This window comes from Mugil cephalus, chromosome 20 (assembly GCF_022458985.1).
Source record: "Mugil cephalus isolate CIBA_MC_2020 chromosome 20, CIBA_Mcephalus_1.1, whole genome shotgun sequence".
NCBI classification, from domain to species: Eukaryota; Metazoa; Chordata; class Actinopteri; order Mugiliformes; family Mugilidae; genus Mugil; species Mugil cephalus.
The window spans coordinates 5,311,989-5,327,467 of NC_061789.1; the positions used below are offsets into that span (position 1 = coordinate 5,311,989).

Sequence of the window (15,479 nt, forward strand, 5' to 3'; positions counted from 1 at the left end):
TTTTTTGTGGTCTGTATTTTATTTCTAAACTCGGCCTATTTATAAAAATACACAACTATTAGCATTTTGCAGTATGTTGGATTTGCGTTAATGTGTAATTAAAGAAATTTATATTTGTGGGGTAAACATTAAAAAATATATTTAAAAAATGTCTAATCAACCAAAGAATTTGCAACCCCCCCCCCTGCAGTACATCCGCAGACCCTATAGGGGGGGTAAAAATCTAAATGAGGTGATTGGCGCAACATTGGTCAAGCGTGGGGGACAACCACTTTAGTTACGACTACAAAAAAGAGATAAAATTTGGTCTTCAGATGTGATAGTGGACCTGTTTTCAGTCATGATGCTAAGCTAACCAGCTTGTGCTAACATATTTTCTACACACACGAAACATCTGTTACGCGTTGTGGGTTGAAATTGCACAAGTCAGATCAAAATACGAGAGCAGAAGGGAGGTGCAGCTAACTGTAGTTTTGGAGATTTAGTAGTATGGGAGTAAAAAGTGGTTACTAATGTGACCAGGTTCTATGAGTTTACAATCTTTGTCAATCAGGAGGAATTAAATATTTCTCACTTTGTTGGAGGGTGCTGAAAGAAGAGAAGGGCATATAAACTGTAGACCGGGGGTGTCAAACATACGGACCGTGGACCAAAACTGGCCCGCTAGAGGGTCAAATCTGGCCAAGAGTGAAAATTGGAAGCTATTTGAAATTTTTCCAACAGGGTTGGCGCCAATCTAGTCATAATCGTGGACATAACACAACACTGAGACTCAAAACTAAAACTGCACTTTTTGTTCTTTTCAATTAAAAAAAATAATTAAAAAAATTCAAATCAAGAAATTTCAGCTTGTTGAAAAAATATTTTTTAAATGGATCTTTAAACATCTTCATAATGTTCTTCTCTGAAGTAAAACAAGGGGAAAGTGAGATTGATATGAGATCCTGAATGTCTGAACTACACCCCTGCTGTAGACGTTCGTCAACAAGTCAACTTGTCAACTTGTTTGTGTAGTTCCTCTCGCTGCCAGAAGGGGGAGATGAAAGCTTTTCACTGTAGCTTTAAAACAAGCTACTGTGGCCACAAGTAGTAATTAACCCAAAAAATGCACACGTTAAATAAACATTAACCTCCGATGTGCTAAAATACTAAACCTAAAATTACGGTTTCATATTTTGATTCGGTGGCACGTCTTCCTTGTACTTTTGCAGCTGGTGGTTTCCCTGCAGGTCGGTGCAGTATGATAATGAGCTTGCAGACCTGAAACTTCCTTGTAATGAGTAATCCATTTTTTTTTTTTTTTTTTGTACTGAAATGGTTGTTGTACGGGGACATAAAAAATCAAGTTAATTTTACCTTTATTAAATCAATTAAAATTACACGTTTATCCTTAACATCGTAGCGTCCGTTGAGTTTTTCCATCCAGACAATGTCAAGTGTTGTTTGCGTTAAATTGTCCTACGACTTAAAACAGAAACTCCTCTCACTCCGAATTTAACACCTTCACCTCGTGACCCAAATGGAATTCTCTGATCTGTGAGCTGCAGCCGAACACCAACCCAACTTCATCAGGCCACATTTCATCATGAAACCCATCCGAGTGCCTCGGTTTTTTCTCCGGAGGTGCAGAAGATGTGCACGTATCGGTTGGAAGACGCAGCGAAGAGGAAGCCGACGATTTGGTTTTCCTCGACGAGAAGCCCCCCGGGTTTGCTGTGCATGCAGCACTCTGCAGCAGTGAGATCTTTTAACTGCACGTTAGCCACGGTCTGCTGCTCTGTCTGCTCCACATTTTGACATTTAGCACTCAGAGCACCACTTAAGCTCTCCTCTTCAATCTGGCTCCTCTCTGCCTTCCTTTTTTTTTCTTTTTTTTTTGCCTTGAACGGACACTGTTACATCAGCTGTCCTCTTTCTAGCCCATCCATCTGGAATGTGTTCTACTTCTGAAAGATATCACCTCGCTCCGTTGCATCTATTTCGTCTATTACCACTTAACATAACCCAATGAAACATTGACAGCGTGGCCTCTGTTGACCAGATTATTGAAAATAAACTAAACTCAATAAATGCTAATAAGCTACTCCGACTTCTTGGGTTAATTATTTTAAAATACGAACTCTGCCCCGGGGGTCTTTTGCCTCTTTTTACCATATGGTGCTTCTATCCCAGAGCGGTAAAATCAACCGTGAAAGCCCCGTCCTCTCTGCACCGCGTGGACATTTTAAGTTGATTTGAGGATTTGCAAGTGAGGAGGACGTTTCGTGCTGAGTTGAGGAGATTACCATCAGCATGAGAAACCTGCGCCCAGTTCGGCTTCTTTATTAAAGTCAGCACAGATACGTGCGCCCGTGCATTGGCTCGGTCGTTTCGTAGATAGATTAAAAATAGAGTATTTTAAATCGGGATTTGGTCGTGAGAAAATACGTGACAGCGAGATTTGCGCTAAGACTTTAAGGCTTTAAAACGAAGGCCGTGGAGGTTTTGAAGCTCAGTGCGTCGGATGCGGTCGCAGCCATCTTGGCAGAGACGGATTCGGCCGAACTTCTGGTTAATTTAGAAACGGACAGGGAGGTTTAGCGTTAGCAGAGAAGAGTCGTTCCACAGTTAACAACCACTGACTGTATGTTAAGATATACAAACCATCTTTGCCCCACACATAATTTGAATCTTAAATCATGCGTGGGTGTCCAGCATCTTGGCAGTGAGATACATGAGCAAAGACGTGGAACTGAAGTCATGTGACGCAGGCCAGACAGGTCCTTTGATAATGCTCACCTGTCACTCAAAGCTACCACAACCTTAACAGCCTTTTGAAAAATCCCCTTGAGCCAACTCAAGGCTCATTTAAGGTACTTATGTAGTAGTGATCGATACTGAAATATCGATACTTCAGATACCAGGACTTTATGCTCTAAAATTGATTCTCAAATCAAAATATCGATACTTTTGACACTTCAGTCAATCGAGGTAATGTAAGAACACAGTGGAGAGTAACTAAACTATTGAGTTGTGGCAACACAACAAACCTTATGAAACACCTCAGGTTAAACCACAACACAGAATATGAGGCGTTTATGACGAGGAGGACAGAAGAGGAGAGGACAGGGCCACAATTAAGATGAAAGGTTTTATTTTATAGTAGAAAACAATAAGTTTTTGTCTTAAATAATAATTTATTTAATGCTCTTTGTATGATTGTGTCTATGTTTGTTTTTTCTGTTGTTTTATTAGTTCGGCTATAAAGTAAATGAGGCCACGGCCTCAATATACTTCAGAGTTTAAAACAAATAAATAAATTACTCTGATGTCTTCTATTTTTTATGAATATATGGTTTGAAATACATTTTGTAGGTGTACCAGACACATTAGGTGAATTATCACAAAGTATCGATATCGGATCAGTATCGCCGATACCAGCCTGAATTTTAAAAGGAAATCAGTGGTATCGAATATCACTGGTATATAGTTTACATCAGTGTGAGTCATCTATACTTGTGAGTCAGTCTGACTCTCTCTGTAATAACGCCTCTCAAACGCTAGTTGGCGCTGTGTCTTTTTTGCCAGTCGGATTAACTTCAGTTTCTACTTCCTGCTTCGCTTTCAACAAAAAAAAAAAAGTCCTACAAATGTTTGTATCTCCAAACTTCAACTAACATTTCCCACATGTCTTCCATCTTTATTGATCCAAAACAATCAAATCGTAAAATTGCAGAGATGGAGAAGCAGCTATAAAAGCTAAAGTAGAAACATGCTACTACCAAGCAGACCAATCACAGCTCTCGTTCTCTGCGTCATCGTGGTGTGTAGTTACATTTCCGGGAACTAACACAATTCGAGTTGAGTATCTGGTCGTTAACAGACCACAGACAGGCAAGTTTCAGGTGTGCAGCACCCACGTATTTTCCTAATTACACCCCAACTCTCACACCAACAAGTCCCTGTTAGTTTCTATTTTGTTTTTTTGGTCACACCAGAATGTCTTTATTTAGAATATAAAGACACACAACGACTTTCAGGATGATAATAGATTTGTTCTGTCATGGGTGGATTAGACCAGGGGTGTCAAACTCATTTTAGTTCGGGGGCCACGTTGAGGCCAATTTGAGCCCAGACTCCAGATACTCCAGACATTCAGGAAGTTGAAAAGTCAATCAGTTGACTATGTAGAGACACAAAATGGCTGTAAAACGATGCAAAATACACGTGAATGCATCCAGAGCCCTGGTGTTTCACAGTCTGAGATACAAATTACAGCCTTTTAATGCCATCGTTTCGTATTAGAAGGTTTAAAGTTGATTAACAACGTGAAGAACCAGGGCCGTAAATCTGTTTTCTGTTTACGACCTTCCCTGACGCCCGAGTGGGAAAAACGAGACGACGCTAAATCACGAACCCCTGGAAACAATAGGTGTCTCTGTGTAGGTGTCTGATATGCGATAGAGTTATCGGCTCACTTATTTCAGCATTTATCTGGCACGCAAAGGTTGCTACTTTCCACTCTGGAAAACACAGGTGGATGAGCTCCAGCGAACAAGTCCTCCTGCAGATGACGCTCAAAGGTCACATTCACGTGGAAACCACAGGAGTTTCATTCATTCATGTTTCATTTCTCATTTCTGCCGCAGCATCTGAATAGTTTTACTTGTTGAACCACTCTTCATGCAAATACTCTGTGTACTGCACTGCTCGTTTTAATACTGCTTATAAATACATGACATCAGAACTCATAACAGATCAAATAAATCATCTCATGCGCTTACATTAAAACAAAAAATAAAAAAATAAAGGTTTAAACTTCCCAAACATACATATTTATAATAGTTTATGACGGTTTTTCCATTCACTTTGTACTTGGAGCCATTTATAGTGTAATGCTGCCACCTACTGGCTAATCTGCACAAGTCACTACTTGGAAAAAGACCAAGAGAAATACTTTCATTTGAGATTACACTGTAGATCTGAGATATTCTGTCACATTAAATCAGCATTTTTGTTCCTAACTAATATATAATTGTTTAGTTTGAGACAGAAATGCTTAATAAAATAAAATATGCCATATCTGTAGCATAAGGCACAGGGTTTTTTTGTTTGTTTTTGTTTTGTTTTTTTAGCTTTTAACTTATCAGATTTCTCTTGCACTTTGTTGTTTTTTTTTGTATGTTTGTATTTATCTAATTTATTGGTGCTGCTAGCTAGATAGACTAGCAAAGTAATATACGTCTTTGCATGGTTTAAACCTATGGTTTTGCTGTGCATATGACAGTAAACATCTTAAATGTTGAATCTTGAAAACTGAGAAAATGTGGCATTTATTTCCTATCTTATATAAATACTAGGTGTAAATGCTATAGAGATTTGATTTCATATTCTCTTCCACCAACACACACACACTTGTACCACCGTCAAATTGAAAAAAGTAGCTGCTATCAAGAAAAAATCAGTGACTGGATAACGTTGGCACAGAGGCACGAACCATGGCATCAAGAACAGACCCTAAGTGCAAGAGCCACAGAGGCCAAGATGGCCGGGATAGTGTTCAGGAACATCTGTACCCAGTATGGAATAGAAGCACCCGAGTCCCAGTGGGACAACAGGGCCAAGGTTCGGTGAGACTTCAGCTTCCAGAGCGGCAAACAGGTCCTGGCTAACTGACCGGACATAGTGGTTGTGGTGGACAAAGAGCAGAAGAAGGTGGTGACAGTAACAGCTGACGCCAACATCAGAAAGAATAAACACAAAAGAAGTACCAAGAGTTGAAAGAGCAGCTGGAATGGACAGGGAAGGTTAAGGCTAGCGTGGTAGTAGTGACCCCCAAACCCAGGAACAACACCCTCCCTCAAGGGGTCGTATGGTCCTGATAGTGCTTAAATGTGTCTTAAATGTTGTTTTATTTTATTTCAGTTCAACATGATAAATAAAAATAGGGTCACGTGTAAATTACATGAAGCCACCGAGCGTCACTGTGACGTCACTGTGAGGCGGAAGTAGTGACAGCGAGTCTGTAGTATGTACAGTCAGCGGTGGGAGGAGGAGCCTGGTGTTTTTTTTTTTTTGTTTTTATTCTTCGTGTCCTTTTCGGGATTCCGTAGAGCTGCAACAGGTGAATGCGGCTTTAAAAAAAAAAAGAAAAAACAGTGAAAGAGATAAAGTAACTCGCGGACGTCGGGATCAGAGGCGGAAAATGAGCCGTGGGAGAGAATAAGGACGTTTTTCCTCCTCGAGCAGAAGCTAAAAGAAGGTAAATGTTTCTCTTCGTGTTCTTTAACTTATCTTGCGGTGACGTGGACTGTGAGCGCTCCCACATCTCGGGATCCTGCAGAGACAGGTGCATCCAGCCCGACAGGTGTTAGTTACTCACCGTCAAGTTCCTGCTTTGCCCCATCCGCGTGTTTCTGCAAATAAAACACGGAGGCACATTTTGAACTTTAAAGTTCAGACGTCCTGTTTTGAACACTTTTAAACACTTTTAAACAACCCACCTCTCTTATCTGATGAAATGTTAATGAGCTGAGGCAGGAACCTTCTTAATGGTGGAGTTAAAAGGAAAATAAAACAAGGATATGTTTTCAGCTTGAGTTATTTTAACAATTAAATAAACACTTCATTTTCCGGTTTTAGAGCCTCCATGTCACTAGTGTCTGTTTAATTATATGTCGTCAGATTTCAAGCAAAAATGGCTGGAAGAAATATAAAATATCTTTGGATTTCTCTCAGAAACGTTGTCTATGTTTGAATTTAATGAAATTAAAAAAAGGTTTGTTCTCAACTTGAATTATTTACCCATGACTTAATGACCTTAAAGCTTGAACAATAGTATTTTCCTATGAAAACAGCTGTATCTGTGCATAATCTATGTGTAAATGTGTGATTTATTCATTTATTTGTTATATTATTGGCTACATAAAGTAATATAAAGTATATAAAGTAATCCTTGTTATTCGTGTGACTATCTCACAATTTACAATCAGACATTACAGATCACTTCAGAACTGCCCCTAATTTAGTATGAAAAGCAAATACTTTGAAAAGCAAACTTTCTGAAGCAGAATTAGATCTATTTCCACATGCACCAGTCAGCCACAACATTATGACCACTGACAAGAGAAGTGAATAACGTTGACCATCCTGTGACAATTCAGTGTTCTGCCGGGAAACTTTTGGACCTGGTATTATTATAGGCGTGGGCACAAAGGAGACCAACACACTATTAGGAAGGTGATCATAATGTTATGCCTATCTTAACTGGGACCCATTTACTTTTCAGTAATGTGTTGGATCAGTTTCAAACAAAAACATTTGAAAATATGCAGGTTATCCTGAGGTTTTACACGTTGCTGTTGTCATAGATCATTTGTGAATTGATTTCCAGTCAAGCAAAACATTTGCAGAAGTCATTGTCATGCTCTTCTACCTGCATACCGTAAAGCTTCCCTGTTTTTTGTGTCTCTCTCAGTTTGAAGCCAGCCAGTTCCTCCATGTGACACCTGTCAGCGGACGACGCTCTGCTCCGGAGGACAACCATGAGGAGGAACCGGCAGATTGACGTCAAGCGAGCCGTCGCTCTGGCCAGCGCCTTCAGCTTCCTCTGGTCCGGCGCCAAAGCCTGCCTCTTCCCCTTCCTCACCCTGTACTTCAGGCAGCTGGGCCTCAGCCCCGCGATGACGGGCGTCGTCGTGGGTGCCGAGCACCTGGTGTCTCTGGTGTGGAGCCCCGTGGCCGCTCTGCTCTCAAAACACTACAACAAGAGGCGAGTGGTGATCAACGTCTGTCTCGTGTCTTCTGCTGCAGTTGCTCTGCTTCTGCTGCTCATCCCTCATACAGACAAAAATGCACATGGCGCTTGTAACACATCGAGCGTGAGAGTCAATCCCACTCAAAGTTCGGGTGATATCCTGCTCACGAGTAGACCTGAGTCATCACCGACGCAAAACAAATCCCTCGTCTCCCAGTCTGCTGTCACTTTTCCTGCAACCACTCTTGAACATACAAACTCTACCCGAGTTATGACGAACATATCTCATCTGGAGAACGTGTCCGTGGTCAGCGATGCTTCAGGAGAGTCGACGACGAGCAGCTTTTCCTCGACTCCAGTGAGGAGAAAGAGGTTCGTATCAGAGCAGCCTCAGCAGGAGGAGAAGGAGGAGGGTAGTTTTCTGGGAAGCCTGAAGAGGATGGACGCCCACCACCAGCTCTTCTTCATGATACTCTTCATCGTGTCGTTGTTGGAGTTTGTGTCGGCTCCCCTGGAGTGGACGGCGGACGACGGCCTGTATGAGTACCTGGACTTTGCGGACGCCTCGGACCGCCACGCCATGACCGAGCTGTGGCGTTTACTCGGAGCAGCGTGTGGCGTCGGGGGGGCGGGGTTGCTGGTGAGCCAGCTGAGTTGTGTCATAGTGGCTCAGACGTCCAGGAGCGCCGTGCATTTCTACTGCTACGCCAGTCTGGCTGTTTTGGTTCTGCCCGTAGCTGCCTACCTCCCTCTCTACCTGAACAAGAAGCGGGACAAAGTTAACGGTCTCCTGAAGGCCTTGCAGCTGGTGTACGCCTCCCCTCGCGCTCTGCTCTGCGTCTTCACCACCCTCCTGGTCGGATTCGCCGGCTCGGCCGTGGAGAACTTCCTCCTGTGGCAGATGCAGGATCACGGCAGCAGCGAGCTGCACATGGGGCTCTCTTTAGCCCTGGCTCTGCTCTCACAGGCGGCCTTTCCCCTGCTGGCTGCCAGAGTTTCCAAACTCCTCAGCCCAGGGAGGGTGCTCATAGTTGCGTCTGCGAGTCTCAGCTTGCAGTGCGTCTACTACTCCTTCCTGTGGGGAGCGTGGGCTGCGCTGCCCGCACAGGTGCTGAGCTGTTTCAGCAGCGGTGCTCTCTGGTGGGCCGTGAAGACCCAGTGCGAGGACGTTGCCACGCCTGGAGCCGAGAGGAGCGTGTGGAGGGTCTACAGTTCTTTATCTCTGCACCTGGGAAGTGGACTTGGCAGCGTTGCGGGAGGGTTCGTGGTGCAGAGGTTCGGGCTGGCGTGGCTGTTCAGGGGAGCGGCGCTGGTGATGACGGTGTGGTGCGTCTGTCTGCCCCTGCTCCAGTGGAAAGCCCCCCGCCAGCGCCGCATCAACTACTCCCGCCTCCTGGCGGCCGACGCAAGCGAAGCCAGCGACACTGATTCTGATCAGGAGAGAGACTGGTTGGACAAGGCGATGGAAGACGACAGGAGCAACAACAACAACAACATCAACCGGGGACGGAGCGCAATCCACTGAGCTCCGCGGTGTGTGAGCAGGACAATGACCAGATTTGATAAACTTGTGAATTCTGCAAAACACCCGTCGATCTTTGATTTACAACAACTTTAAATACAGCATAAATGTTGACTTGTCATTACTTTTTAAATCACATCTCATCCCGTCTGTGCCATCTGATGGGTTTTAGGTATTCCCCGTCCTTTGACCTTCCCGTGCCTTGTCTCGTGTATCTGCATAAGCGTTTGTCATTTTGATAAAGCAAACAAGGCAGCAGGATAATGAGTGAACAGATAAAGGAACTTCACACCTGACACCTGACGACTGCAACAACATTAAGTGTCACAAGTCAAAGTCAAAGCCTCATACAAGGAGTGTTAACACAAGGCGTGCGCACAAGCTGAGGCTAAACTGAAGCGGCATCCTGTTACACTTGAGCACGTTGATATCATGTTTGTGCCTCTTCTTTAAACAAAAGATTATTAAACATGCTTAAAAAAAAGCTCTTTTTGTTTTACATGTGTTTAAAATGGGATAAATTAATTGAGTTGCATTAGTGTTGTTCTGCAGAACGTACCTCACATCTAGCCAGTCCCCCTAACCCTAATCCTAACCCTAGTATCTTTAAGAGGAGCTTCATCACCTTTGTACATTTAAGTTTTTTGAGGAGAATTACAGTTAAAACAGACCGGGCCTTTCTTATTTATTAGCTTCAGATTTAATGGTTCTGCAATTTAATATTCTGTTGCCTGCATTGATCAGAGTCCTGCAGCTGAAGCTACTCATGGTCAAATGCATATAAAGCTGCATGATCAGGCATAACATTATGACCACTAATATCCTAACATTGTGTACGTCTCCCTTGTGCCTCCAGAAACAGTTGTGACTCATTAGAGAATGGACATGGACCTTCTGAGTGTGCTTCTTGGGTTGATATTGTCAGTGGGGAGCTTTTGGGTCCTATGGATTGAGGGGAGGTGCATCTGTGGATCATCCCAGAGATGCTTGACCAGTTTTAATGATGGTACAATACTAAAGGCTTTAGATATTTTCATCTTTTGTCGTATAATTTTAATTCTCTGTATTTACTAGAGTCATCTCAGAGTTGTTGCGGGTAGAACAGGCTGATCAGAAGATCGAGAGTCATGGTGTGAACCTTTTAAAATTACCTCCCAATAACCATGTAAACACTTGATCTGATTGTTTCTCTCTGGTTGGACTAAATGAATTCTTTCTCTGAGCACGTTTGCTCTATCGTGGGGTAAAACATCAGGTGACGAGTTTCCAGGAGAGGCCGAAACAATGAGTTGTTCCTGTAAACATGTCTCTGGTCTCTTGGTCATCTTCTTCTAGTAAATGAATTTGAAGGCAGATCATAATACCAGTTGGGAAGCGTCGTATCAGTTGTAGGGGAGGTGCTCCGTCACTTAAGACCCTTGAGTAATGCATCTGGAACAAGGGTGAACCTTTGAACTGTGTATAAATAATGGTTAATAATCCTTCAATAAACCTTCTTTTGATCGTTATTCATCGTTATGTCTTAGCGTCTATTCATTCACACTGAGAGGTGGATCAATGCAGACAGTGTTTTGCACAAAGTCATGGTTAAAAAAAGGACAGAAAAACAGAAGGTGTGTGCTGCATAACTTTATTTTCACTCTGAAAATGTAAAATGCATAAAACTATAGCATATCATCTAAGGTAGCTGATTCCTAGCAGGGGCTGTTGGGCGGTTTCTATGTAATCCATTTTCTTCCGTTTGTTAACACATATCGGGATTCACCTTCGCCGCCCGGCAGCGCAGGACTTTCAGGAAACTGTCAATCTTGTGGGAGTCCCTGCGTAAGCAGGACAGCAGGAAATTGAAGTTGATCAATCTGGAAATCCTGTCCTGGCCGAGGTCACTGCCTCCTCCGTAGGGCAGCGACAAGATGGACTGAGCAGCTGGACCCATCTGGGAGCGAAAGGTTGACAAAGAGTTAGGCAATACACTTAAAACAATCTTATTAATACACACTTTGTATTCATCATTTTAGTATTTTCAGTAGCAGACCTTGCTAGATAGTACATTCAGGCCATCTCCGAGCATCTTGGACTGCTCCTGCAGCTGCTGGATCTTGTTGGCGATGCTGCTTTGGGCCGGGTGAGGCAGGGTGCCGGCGGAATTGGCCAGGACCATCAGGGGATCCACCCAGGCCTGGAGCAAGGAGCGAGCCAGTGACATCAGGTCCGACTCCTGGAGGAGAGAACAGACGAAGAGATCCAAGATTTTACGAGCTAAGACTTTTGGATCTTGGGGCGCTAGCAGAGGTTGAGCACCTGAGATCATGGAGGCTTGAAGGCAACTAGAGAGAAATCCCAGGGCAGACCCAGAACAGGTTGAAGGGTTTAGGAGAACACTTTAGGAAGCTTCATAAGGAACTGTGATACGATGCTAAGGAGAGGAACAGCCTGTTGCCTCCTCGTTCAGAGTTTGGCTATGTGGATGAAAATGGATGGATTCAGTGCACAGTTTAATTGATGAAGACCTCAGAATGCAATCTGAATAATTTAGATGTAGCTTTACATTTACAAAACCACAATCTCGGTCAGTTTTAGAACTTTTTCTGTTATTTGGGTGACGTCCACAATTTGTTCTTCATCCTCAGATCTCTTCAAGGATTAGATAAGCAAATAAGAAGAATAAGAAGTTCAGAGAAACTTACCGATACTTGCAGAGCTTGCTCTTTGTCGTTGGGCGTCTGCAGAGAGGAGGTGTGGCACATGGCTGGACGAGGCATGAGGGCCCGGCCGATAGGAGGGAAATGAGAATCCTGCGAGGGACAGAAGGTGATTAATCTCTTTTTTTAAATAAAATGCAAGTTTCAAAATAATGCAGCGTGCAGGTTATTATATGTGATTGCTCTCGTGTGGTACGTAGATCCTGAAAACTGGGGTAGACGAAGACCGTCACTAACCAGGTCTTGGGTGAGCATGGTGCTGAGGGCGTGCAGTTTGTCAGAGCCCTGAGAGGCTCGGTCCAGGAGTTCACCGAGGGGGATGGCTCTGCACACGGCCACCATGTAGAGCACTGGAGAAGAGGTTTAACAGTTAAATATCTGCAGGAAGAGGCTAAAGCTGTAGCTTCTTTTTCGCTTTGACTGACAATGAAAGTCTCACATTTCTTTGGGTCCTATGGGTTGAGGTAAGGGATCATCCCACAGATACTTAATTAGTTTGGGATCTAGTGAATTTTGAGGCCAGGTGAACACCTTTTTCATACTGTCCATGTTTTTTTGAGTTGTTCCTAAAGCGTTTTTGTGGCTGTATCCTGTCGCTACCATCAAGGAGTGTCGTTGCTATGGTGCCTGGTCTTCTCTAGGTGGGTGCTACATGTCTAAGTAACATCCACATGAACAAACGCCGGGTCCGAAAGTTTCCCAGCAGAACATTGAATTATCGCAAGATGCACAACATTCTCTACTTTTGCAACCTTTTCTATTTCTATTTTATCCAATTTAATTGGTGACTTGAAAGGTTATCCTCTAAATCTCTACTGAACATTTTAACGCTGGAGAGTAAACTCAAAAATCAGTTTCCTAATTTCCTGGATTCATCGCTTCTAGGTCCAAAATGTTTAGAGCCACAGATCTGATCTCACCTGAATTATCATCTCTTGCAGATTCAGATAAATTTCTCTATATTTTAGTCGGATACGTTGAAACGATAAGTCATCTCACCTGTCATGAAGACTTGTCTTCCGCTGATTCTTGTTTGTGCCATTTCTGTTCTTTTGCTGTGTATCTGTCAGTATTTGCTTCTTCTTCTTCTTCTTCTTCTTCTTCTTCTTCTTCTTGTCGTCGTTTCTTCCTTTCGCTCCATTTTTGCCACCGTTTTATAGCTCCCCGGCCGCCACCCTTTGACTATGCAGCATCAGCAGCAGCCAGGTGAACGTGCGCTAATTGTTTGCATGTTTGCATGGAAAAACCTGGTGGAGGAGATCTGAATGTATGCAACAAAACTACTACTGTCAGGTTGATAACTGTGTGTGTGAGTGGATGTGGTGGGGAAAAAGTTTCCTTCCACAATCTTAATTGAACGGATGAATAAAAATGGTCGGTGGTAATGTCGTAACACGAGCCTCGATCCATTTTACATCACTTGATAGAGTTTTTAATTCCGCTGACCTTTTCTGTGCACACCTGCTGATACGTTTTATCAGACTTGTAGGTAAAAACTACTCTTGTCTTTGATCTTGAAACATCAGTTGTATTCGTTTCCATCTTGAGCCATTTGAAAATGTTCTCTTACACTTTTCAGGCTCTTTAGATACTTAGAGACATGTGAATATAACCCTAATATTTAATATTCAAGGATAACCAATCAACAGTTAGCATGTATTATTAATGCCAGGCCTAAAAGTTTCAATGTTTATCAAACAGTTTTGTTTTTCCCCTCAAATCTAACTTGTCATGCATTCATATCCACGTAAGCACTGAATTAAATTTTTTTTTTGACCTTTTATCTGAGAATACACAGCTCGTTTTTATCTAAAAACAATATTCAAATTCACTCTTTATCTTTGTTATAGTGAAGACAATGGGTAATTATATTATCTTACTGTAATACATAAACATTAGAACATACTACCAGAAATAAAATGCCTATTTTCTTTTGTTTTTGTTTTTTTTTAACTCTGTATTGTTAACCATAGTGACATATGGTTAACAATTGCTCAAAATTATAAATATAGGCCCTGGATTGTACATAAATGGCAAGTAATCCGCCCATTTGTCTCAAATATCTCTGATGGGAGCAAGTTTGAAAGTGTTGTTTGAAATTGAGGCAAATATGTTGCACAGAGCCACCAAAAACATTATCTATGATACATCCATGATGCATGCAACTACCCATACTCTTGGCGGCTCATATTTAATCTGTAACACCACACATGTCCCTTTCATTATTTCTTTTTTCTTTCAGAATTGACTAAAATGATGAAAAGTTACTTTGTAAACACAGCGATTCCTGGGAATATCATGAAGCTTTGGTCCAATAAAAACAAGCAAAAGGTACTTTTTACATATTTTAATGGGTAAACACAATATAAAAGTTAAAAGAACAATTTTCACAATTGTTTGTTTGTTTTTTATCCCTTTTATCAAGCCGGTGCTTGGTCGAACTGAGGTAGGAGCTAAATGGCGGCATCTAGTGGACGAAAGAGGAATTGCAGGCTTATATATTCCAATGTGACTTAATAAGTAAAATAATGATTTAATAACCTGATGATGAAAATGTTAACATTTAATGAAATATCCTTATACAAAACATATGAACAGCTCGGAATTATGTATTATTAACATTAACATTATCAACAATATTATCCCTCAGTTTGTCATTTACACACATTCATTACGACTGACAGTGGATCGTACAAAACGTTAAGCCCCAGGTGATTAAGGAAGAAAGTTAAGTTATTCCCCTGCCCGTGTAAAAGTATAATAAATAACAATAAATAAATAAAATAGTCTTGAATCTTGAAACCATCTGGCTGTGTGGTTTTGTCCCACAAACCACATGTTTGACAACAGGTGACACCGAGTTGATGGCAGGTCCCCAAAAATGGCAGCAATGGCCAAATAAGGGCAAGGGGAGAAGAAGAAACGCAGGAGTGAGACAGGGAACTTAACTTAGAAAGGTTTCAAATAAACCTTTAAGGCCAGAGGGTTAAAAGAGTACTGTTCCGTTGCCTTTTGAAAACAAAGTCGAGTGACTGCAACAACTTGGTCCAGGTCCTGCTATAGGCTATTACTGAAGTTAGGGAACAGAAAACCCAATCCATAGTTAGACCTTTAACTTAAGACCTGGTTTAAACCTCGGGGATCGGCCCCTGAATCTCCTTCCTAACTTTAAAGCATCATAGTTAAACGGACGAGATTGTTTCATAAAGCATTTCATGCACAGAGAAACTGTGAAAAAAGAAACTGTAGGAAGGTCAAGACTCCAGCAGCACTTGCAATAACTTTATTAGACCGGCGCATATGTGGCCGTCTCATAAAGAAGTTCCTTTTACTACCAGTGTTGCTGGAGCTTTTTCATGAAGTCGACCTCGGTCTCAAATTATTCAAGAGGTGAGTAAAGGTGAACATCACGTCCTACATAAAAGAAAAGTGGGAAACTTTGTAATGTCACCTATAACTGGGAAGGGTTTCTTTCTCCCACTGTCCAATGAAGGAATGTTCACTGGTTTTTCCTGACTGG

General features: G+C 42.2%; 2 protein-coding genes across 3 annotated transcripts; one reads left to right on the forward strand and one right to left on the reverse strand.

Moving 5' to 3' along the window:
* Positions 1–6,077: 6,077 nt before the first annotated feature.
* mfsd6l (major facilitator superfamily domain containing 6-like) lies at positions 6,078–10,765 on the forward strand. 2 transcript variants are annotated; one of them, XM_047572370.1, is made up of 2 exons: positions 6,078–6,241; positions 7,457–10,765. In XM_047572370.1, the coding sequence occupies exon 2, from the start codon at positions 7,524–7,526 to the stop codon at positions 9,258–9,260; it is 1,737 nt and encodes a 578-aa protein (XP_047428326.1). In that variant the 5' UTR covers positions 6,078–6,241; positions 7,457–7,523; the 3' UTR covers positions 9,261–10,765. The 2 variants fall into 2 exon arrangements, with proteins under 2 accessions (XP_047428326.1, XP_047428327.1); XM_047572371.1 differs by having other exon boundaries at positions 7,464–10,765.
* Positions 10,766–10,871: 106 nt separating this feature from the next.
* prl (prolactin) lies at positions 10,872–13,089 on the reverse strand. Its single transcript, XM_047572388.1, has 5 exons — positions 12,959–13,089; positions 12,197–12,309; positions 11,945–12,052; positions 11,293–11,475; positions 10,872–11,193 (listed from the first exon to the last, which is right to left on the reverse strand). Exons 1-5 carry the CDS (start codon positions 12,999–13,001, stop codon positions 11,002–11,004), a joined length of 639 nt encoding a protein of 212 aa, XP_047428344.1. The 5' UTR covers positions 13,002–13,089; the 3' UTR covers positions 10,872–11,001.
* Between the last annotated feature and the right edge of the window lie 2,390 nt (positions 13,090–15,479).